The 9,471-nt window shown below is 32.3% G+C and overlaps 2 protein-coding genes across 2 annotated transcripts; one reads left to right on the plus strand and one right to left on the minus strand.

Annotated features, from left to right (window-relative positions):
* The first annotated feature begins 752 nt into the window (after positions 1 to 752).
* LOC106333936 (WRKY transcription factor 55-like) lies at positions 753 to 2,819 on the plus strand. Its single transcript, XM_013772318.1, has 3 exons — positions 753 to 1,183; positions 1,792 to 1,923; positions 2,371 to 2,819. The coding sequence occupies exons 1-3, from the start codon at positions 765 to 767 to the stop codon at positions 2,720 to 2,722; spliced, it is 903 nt and encodes a 300-aa protein (XP_013627772.1). The 5' UTR covers positions 753 to 764; the 3' UTR covers positions 2,723 to 2,819.
* A 3,314-nt stretch (positions 2,820 to 6,133) lies between these two features.
* Positions 6,134 to 7,885, minus strand: LOC106332916 (probable WRKY transcription factor 54). The gene is made up of 3 exons (XM_013771404.1): positions 7,394 to 7,885; positions 6,918 to 7,022; positions 6,134 to 6,740 (listed from the first exon to the last, which is right to left on the minus strand). Exons 1-3 carry the CDS (start codon positions 7,774 to 7,776, stop codon positions 6,206 to 6,208), a joined length of 1,023 nt encoding a protein of 340 aa, XP_013626858.1. The 5' UTR covers positions 7,777 to 7,885; the 3' UTR covers positions 6,134 to 6,205.
* Between the last annotated feature and the right edge of the window lie 1,586 nt (positions 7,886 to 9,471).

The following is a 9,471-nucleotide window of genomic DNA, read 5'->3' on the forward strand; positions in this document are numbered from 1 at the left end:
TTAAATACTTAATTATATATAAATAAGTATATATTTCTTATGTTTTGTTTTTAAATTTTAGATTTCATTTCGGTATATCCGAACCGATCCGATATAACCCGAATCCAAATGATATATGGTTACTTTATGAGTTTTATGATGTGATACAAAACCGACCCGAACCCGATGTGTTATATCCGAACCCGACCCGTACTTGCAAATTTACAAGAATGTGATCTAGAAGGTGTTATCAAAAAGAACCGAAATCCCAAAACCCCAATCCGAATGCCAACGGGTACCCGAACGCTCAGGCCTAAGCTAAAATAAGTAGTGCAAGATCACATCTACAACACTCCCACGGGATTCGAGCTTCTATTAAAACAAAATCATAATTACGTGGAAAATATATATATTTGAGTTTCGCTCCATGTAATTTATATAGTATTCCGGTAATATATGATATAGCTTTTTTTGTTTTTATCAAAACATATGATATATATATGTGACATTAGTCGGAAAACATTTCAAACTCGGGTGATATTTCCAAAATATAAACACTGTAACATTAACCGTATATAAAAGAAATTATTTTTGTGCAAAAAATGATGTCGTCTCAAGAAAACAACAATCACAATCTTTGAATAATCTGCATGTTAAGAATTTCAATAGAGTTGGAACCAACATCGAAGTTAACTGTTAGCAGTAACCGTTATTTATATTAGTCTATATATACATGCCCTAATATATGTGTTAACTCATACCCGAAAAAAAAACTTAAGTTACAAATGGAAGAGGTAATGTCAATTATCTTCCACGGAATGAAACTGGTTGATGAGCTTAAGTCAAGCTTACAGGAAAAGTCACCGGAATCTCTGTCCACCTCTCTCGACGAGATCACAAAGACATTTGATGATGCAAAAGAGAGGTTGAAGATAGTCCTTGTGATCAGGAACTCGGAGACCGCAATGAACCAAGTCAAACCGGTGATCTCTTCTTGCTCAGACCGGATGCTAATGCAGATTGAACCGGATCTGATGCAGGAGTATTGGTTAAGGTATGGTGGGTCCACGTCATCTCATGGAACCGAAGTCGTGACTCAAAGGCAGCTCATGGCTGTTGATGGTGACGGCGGAAGAAATTTGACGGCTACGGAAAGATCAGGTGGCTCCGGTAGCGGTTCCTCCACGCCAAGGCAACGTAGAAGGTAAAAAGTAGAAACATTGTAGTGTTTTTTTTTGTGGTAGAAATGATATAAGTTTTTTAATACCGTAAAATTAAATTACAACGAAACCAAGTGTTCGTTTCAAAAAAATACCACAACTTTGAAATGGTTTTAAAAAGGGTAGTACTACAAAGTTTAGGTGTAGTGTAGACTTTGTTTTAAAATCACTTTTGACTCTTTCGCAAGCTTTTAGAAATCATTCATTTTAAGGATATAAGGTATTCTAAAATCATTCATTCTAAAAAAAATCATTCATTCTTAGACCTAAAGTTCATGATATATTTAGAAATCTAGATGGCAGTTTTAGAAAATGAAATAGAAAAATACGGGATTTTTAAAAGTTGTCCATTTATAAATTGTGATATTGGATAAAATCATAAAACGCATCTATCATGTTTTTTTTTTCATAAAAGAAGTTAGAGCAAGAACAAGTCTAGCTAAATCTTAAAAAAAATTCAGTAGACTAAATCTTTTAAGAATTCGATTCATGTTTAAACTTTCAAATAATTATATGTTATTTTGGAAAATTGTTAAATGAAAATAAAATATACTAAGATTCGATTCCAATGTGTGTACCGATGAGTACGTAGGAAAAACGAAGGAGAAGAACAAACGGTGTTGGTGCCGGCGTTAAGGTCGGGAAACACAGATCTACCTCCTGATGATAACCATACTTGGCGTAAATACGGTCAAAAGGAAATTCTTCACTCTAAGTTTCCTAGGTAAATAAAAACTTTACTAATAACCCAAGTTTAGTTGCAGACCAAAACGAATTCTAGAATAATACTTTTGATCGTCAACATGTTGATGAAACTATCAACGTCACAAAAAGGCGTTCCTTTAGTTAGTTAACTAACCAAGAAATACACATTTAGATCACATCAACATGTTGTAATCAGTCTCTTAATCACCAAGTTTATTAGAATGACCAAATAACCTTATTATTAGTTGAAAGTTGAAACTTTGATGTTATAAAGTAATACATCGTTCTTAGGTCTCGTTATCAAATCATACAAATCATTTTTTCTAAATTTATTAAATAGCTATTTGCTTATCATATCATTGGAATAGGTTGAAAATGTCCTAATCATTTTTTTGAGCAACGAAAATGTCCTAATCATATATAAAGAAATTAAAAATATATATATACCTATTTAAATGATGTTCAGAGCGTACTATAGATGCACCCACCAAAAGTTATACAATTGTCCAGCCAAGAAGCAAGTCCAACGCCTCAACGACGATCCTTTCACCTTCAGAGTCACTTACCGTGGCTCACACACTTGCCACATCTACTCAACCGCTCCCACCGCTTCTGCTGCTGCCCCCACCGCTCCAATCACAACTACGGCCACAACTAGCCATCCCGTTGACTACGGTCCCTTCTTCGACATGCCGGAAGCTATGATGCTCGGTAGCGGCGGGATTGGGGACAACATGGATTTCATATTTCCTTGCAATGATCCACCTCATCATCATCACTGTTACCGGAGGCAAGAAGACGGAGACGGAGACAAATAGAATACCAGAGACCGGAAGACGGAGACATATATATATATGATTCATATATATATCTACAGAAAAAGGACATGTTTAATTTAATTTATTAATTATTTAAGTTTTGCATATTACACGTGATTCTAGTTTGGGATCTAATGGGAAACCAATTCTTTTAAACTAGTTCGCTTTTTACAAAATTTGGAAGTGTTTTGTTACTAAATGGGGTTGTTAGGGTATTTAAATTATTTCCATAGTTTTCTTCTCATTCTCAATATAATTATTCAAATTAGCATATATTTTCAGGTGACAATAAAAATGACAAATTTACGCTTTAAAATAAAATGTAATTATTAGAAAAATCAATTGTTTTTAAGGTGCTGACAACATTTTTTTTTCAATGCCAGTGCTTCAAATTGATTAAAAAAAATAGTGATAGGGTTTTGATATTTCGTTTTAGTGACAAAATACTATTTACATAAAGATTTTAAGAACTTATTTATACCATGATATTTTTTAAAGGTCCCTATTTCCATACAAATCTCTTAAAGGAGCTCATTTCATCAAATTTTGTTTTTATTAGCAAAATCATTTCAATTTTAGTTTAAAGAGATTTAATTGACTCTGAAATAGAACATGAAGTAAAATCAGAATTTCTGACGCAAAGAAAAAGGGACAGTAATAATAATATCTCATAATATGTTGTGCACACTTTTTCAGTACAAGGAACATTTTCTTACAGAACTAATGCAGTATCTTTTTTTTCTTAATAATAATGCAATATCATTATATTTAAAATAAATTAAAATTAGGGGCAAATTTTTATTTTGTCAATATCTCACAAATTGGCATGAACTTGTTGGTGTTTCTTCCTTTTTGCTGTTGTCTTATTTTCAGACTAAAGAATCCAAATTAGTAAAATGGTCTGAACAGTGTCAAAATCAGCTATTCGAGTGGATGTTTTGGTCCCTCCACCATCACTATTCATCATGCAGTTTTGCCCTTTTGTTTATCATGTGCATTTGCTACGCCGACAGAGAAGACACTTTTTCCTCTATTATTTTATAACAGTATAGTGACATGTAAAAGATGTTTAAGGTATTGAATGAAGGGCTTATTTGCAATCTAACCAAATTTAAAAGTGAAATTAGGTAGATAACATTGATTTTGACATAATGAAAAATCTAACATTTACACCCAAAATTAGTCGGTTATATCATTTCTACTTACAGTTACCCGGTAAACATGACATATCACAAATAATATATGGTGAAAAGTGACTTAAAACTATGCCATATGAAAGAAAAGAGTCATCCACGTTACACGTTTATTGACCACATACATATGTACGTAGTGTTCCATTCCATATCGCCAAAATAGTATAGAAAGATGCAACAACATCCACAATCGTTAAATACTAAACACTATCCCAACCCCAATTCATAAATAAGAAACTCTAAACCCTAATTACTAAACTCTAAACTCTAGTTACTAAACTATAAACCCAAATATAAATCATAAACCCAAGTATAAACCATAAATCCAAATAGAATAGAACAAAATATATAGCATAGTACATATTGGTGAAATTATGAAACATATATAATTGCATGGAATAAGTTAATGTTGATCTCAACGATACCCTCACCTACTAAATACTAAGTCCTAAAACCTAATCATTAAACCCTAAACCCAAATATAAACCAACTTTAATCACTAAACCCTACCCAAATATAAACCCTAACCCAAATATAAATCTTAAACCCAAATAGACTGGAAAAAAAAATAAATGACATAGTATTTACTGGTGAAGTTAGGAAATGTCTATGATTGCATGGAAGAAGTTAATGCTAACCCCAACCATACCCCTTCGCCTTCTAGAATACTAAACCCTAAACTATAATCACTAAACCCTGACATAAATATAAAACCTAAACTCAAATATCAAAATATAAAAAGTATATAATATTATGTAATATTAAACTATATTATATTATTATGTAATATTAAACTATACAATATAGATCATAGTGCGAATTTTACAGGTTCAAAAATATGTAACGAAAACTTTAAAAAGTTAAAACTATATTTTTAAACAAAATAGAACACTTTTTAGTAACCATCATATGGAATGGAACATAATAAAATAGTATATTAACAGAATATATACAGTTCATCTTCTCCGATTAACTTTGTTGCAGACACCACTCGTCTTTGAAACTCTATTATCCACTATACCCCTTCACCATCAACATAGACAATACAATTTCATCAACAATCCCACAAATCTGAGAAGGAAAAGATGTTCGGATTGCTCTTTCTCGCTACTTCAATTGTAACACCGTCGTCTTGCAATAGATTTCAGGAGATGATGTCCCCTTTGCAACGCACTTCGAAAGGGAGAATAAACTATTTGAGGGTATGTGATTCTGTAATGGACACGAAGAATTTTTGGAACCTAACATTATTAAAAATAAATTGACTTGCAGGTTTTACCGGTTGCAATCAAAAGTAATATGGCAATATTATATAAAAAGCACAAGAAACAGCGAAAAGTAGGACAATTGGTTAGTAAGTGAATTATAATTTTTTGCATTATACAGCCAAATTTCCGTCTTTTAATTTAGTTTTTTGTTCTGAAACACACAAAAGAAAGACTCAATCATATAACGCAATCAAGTATATATCCGATCCAAGATTCATATATCTTATTAATTAATTTACTGAACTATTTTTTTTAAAAAAACAATCTTTCTTAACTATCACACGTAAATTAGTTTTATTTATGAACAATTTTTTAAAATATGTCGATAAAATCTAGCAAGTTTTTATCGATTTATCTATGTTAAGTTTAAAATTTTCAAGGATCCGTACGTCACAGGAGTGACATAGATTTAGTTTTGTATAAAAGGGTTCGTGTACGGTTATGTTGTATTGTTGCGGCAAGCATTGATTAATGCCCTAATGTATAGGGTGATTGTTATGTAAGGGCAACAAAAAAAAAAAGACAAAACACGACAGTTGCGAGATGCATTTGTCTCTTTTTTTTTTCCTTTTACCACCAAACATTCGTAGCCGCAATGTGAATGGATAAGTTTCTTTGCTCTCTTAATTTACGCAATATCATAAATATTAAAAATTATTGAATCCAACAATAGAAACACTAACAATCAAATAGGCAAAACAATGGTATAGTGGGAGCGTCGCAGTTGGATCTTGGCTTATATTCTAATTAAGTTTCATAGGCTATATATCCTTTAATCAAAAGTTGTATCACCTTTACGGCCGACCTATGATTTATCCAAAATGAACTTGTGAGAAAGAAAAAAACTATTTAGTCAAGAATCAGACTTACTATAACAAAGAAAATGAAACAATAGAAATGTCGAAACAGAATTATAACAAACATACATCAAAAATATTACATTCCACTAAACATATTCAAAGAGAGAGGAAGAGAAAATATTATATAACCTAACTACAATATATTAATCAGGATTCGGATGTTCATATAGCACTTGTTCCTTCGTAAGAGCAGTAGGAATCAAATAAGGAGGAGAATTGATCGTTGTCAATGAAAGAGAATTGATAAGAAGTGGTAGTACTAGCTTCACCGTGATAGAAGTGATTCTGATGATGTTGACGATCATCAGACATCATCACGTCTGGCCAAACCAATGACAAATCACTATATGTGGAAGAACCCTCACAATAGTCATTATTCTGATCACCATTGTTATAATCCTCCTCCTTCACCATGCTTGCGCCTACTCCGATCAGGCTACTGATGTCGTTCCCTTGCTCTTGTATATATGGATCCACATGGTCCTGAGAAATGGTTGCTGCCAATTTATTATTGTCCGAATCCAATACTATTTCGAGATCAAGAGGCTCGGTCTTTGCTTGTGTTTCGTCACTAACATTACATGTATGGTGGCCAATGTAAGTGATTTGAAACAAAGAAGGGTCTTGCTCATGTTTCTGAACTTGCTTTGTTGCATTGCATCCTTGTGTTGGCTTGTGTGTGCATCTAAAGTAACTTCTGGAAAACATTGAAATGTACAATGATTTAGACCATTGCAGAATTAACAAAGTACTAGATTCTAGATTAGATTGATAAATTCTTGGTTTGGGATGCTCGTTATAAGATGAAAATGATTTGACCATGTATATATGCATTATATATCTATCATGTATATGAGGAGTAAGGACAAAGGACCTTGGGAACTTGGAGTTAAGAATCTGCTTTTGTCCATATTTCCTCCAAGCATATATATCTTCATCAATTCTTCTAGCTTCCACAGTCCAAGTATGTGATCTCTTTCTGTAGATAGTTAAAAGTAAGAAATTTATTAATCAGTGTCTAAACCATTTTGGCAAATTAATATGTTCTTGTAATACAGATCCACCGTGAATAAGTATACTAATTACAAACACTAATTGAAACAAAAAAAATTGGTTAGTCCAATCCAATGAATCATACTCATACAATCTATATCACTATTCCATGATAAGAGAAACAGATCCAAGTCCAAGTACCATGTCATTTAACCTTTACCACAATATATGATGGAATCCACAGACAAAATTAGCAACTTGTAATGAAAAGTTTTTTAAAATATTCACATAAAAATTAGATTAAATCATTAAACACGGATGAGAAAATATATAAAATGAATTCAACTTTTCACTTACTTTCTAGTGTAGCATCCTCTTTTACTTTTACCAACTCCAAGTCTCTTTCTACTATCGCCCGAATCTCCACCGTTGCAACTCACCGGAGTTGAATCATCGCCGCATGAAGTATTCCGTGAACCCTCAAGGACGACGGAGACGTTGGCGACTTGGTCAAAAGAATCAAGAACCGATATGGTTTTGTGGAAAGAATCCAAGATCTTACCCATGAGCTTATTTACTGGATCCGGATCTCCAGAGACAATACGAGTCTGATCGATGTGGTGACTAGATTGTTGACGAGAGAGGAGAAGCTGAAGCTGAGTAGCGGATTCGTAGCCTTCAACAAGTTGGTCCACAACGTTTCTCTTAACGGATTTGGTATTGTTACTATCTGAGTCCATATTTTTGGTACAAGAATATAATGTATATGTGATTTCTTTTAGGGTTTTTTGGTATGATGATTTGAACTTTGAAGATGAAAAAATAATCAGAGGAAGATGCTTAAGAAAGAGAGGCGATAGAGAAAGAGAGATATATAAATGGTGTGGAGGGTATAATAGGAATATGATAAAACTTGCTTATGAATTATTTAGGGATTCAAGGGTATAATGGTAAAGAGACGGGTTATTTACACTCCCATTGGCTCACCAGAGCTCTGCTGATATCACGGTGATGAGTTGGGATGACGTCATCCATCACCTAGCTCGTTTAAGGGCTTTGGTGCCTGTTTTTTTTTTCACCTTGTCTCCTTTATTTTCTTTTTTATCACCCCTTGTCTCCTTTATTTAATGCCATGAAAACTATCTCAAACAACTTGGTTAGGTTTTAAAATGCTTACTCTTTAGTTTTGTTATGTTAAAATGTTAATATTTTTATAACTTGACAATCAACTTGTTTTCATTGGCATGAAATCACTTTCAAGAGGATGTAAAAAAAAGGAGACATGTTGACAAGATAATATCAGGACCAACCACCAAAATCTTTATTTTAGAGTTATTGAGTACGATAGTTTTCAACCGAAATAACTTTTGATGCTAGGGGATTTCCGTATGACCAATTATTGATATGTGTCATGACTCATATGTGTAGTGTCATACATTTACAAAAGTAGAAGGATTCATTACAAAACCCACGAATATTCTCATGGTTTGAACCTTTAAATTTTGTAATGGATAGATTAACTACTAAAACTAAATGTTATAATACAAATATATCAGTTGTGGTAAGACCGCTTTCTTGGAGCAGCTCCAACGAGAGAATGTAAATGAGTTTCCTAAAAAAATATAATAAAAATAAATAAAAACATAAAAGTTAGATGAATAGGACTAGAATCGAAGCTTAGAAAAGAGGGGTTTAGAGCTTTCGCATCGGTAGCGTCTCTTCCAAAGAGTATCTACCATACATAATATTAATTTATTTTAGTTTTGTTAATAAAATTTAAAACAAAATAAGTTGAACCAATAGGAAAGAGACAAATGGGTAGAGACGTCTTTGTACTTTCTTGTTGAGTCTCTGGAGGCAGAAGAGGCTCCTTGCTCTTTTTGACTTCTTCTCTCCACTTTTCAATTTTTTTTAGTATTTAAATTAGCGGTGTTCAATCCGGATATCGGTTCGGTTTAGGTTCGGTTTTTTTTCGGTTTTCGGTATTTCGGTTAGTAAAATATAACTATCATTTTAAATCCATATTTACTTCGGTTTGGTTTGGTTTATATACCATCGATTTTTGGTTTATTCGATTTTATACCAAAAAACATAATTATTTAGTTTGAGATCATATTATATGAATTTTAGAGTCATATTGTCAACACAGTCATTTATTAAAAATATATTACATGTTCAAATAAATGAACAAAAAAATAAAAATACTTCTACTATCAAATAAAATAATCAAATCTATAACTAAAATCAAAACTTGAAATTTTGAAAATAAAAATATGAAACAAAACAGAAACATGAAAGAAAAGTTTTTCCACTCTTCCATATTTAGTGTTCATTAAAGTCATATTTTTTCAATTGAACACGGAACTCTGTTTGTTTACAAATAAGAAAAAAGTTGTGAAAAATTTTCATTAATTATTGTCCATCAAATTTATAAT

This window comes from Brassica oleracea, chromosome C3, assembly GCF_000695525.1.
Source record: "Brassica oleracea var. oleracea cultivar TO1000 chromosome C3, BOL, whole genome shotgun sequence".
NCBI lineage: Eukaryota > Viridiplantae > Streptophyta > Magnoliopsida > Brassicales > Brassicaceae > Brassica > Brassica oleracea.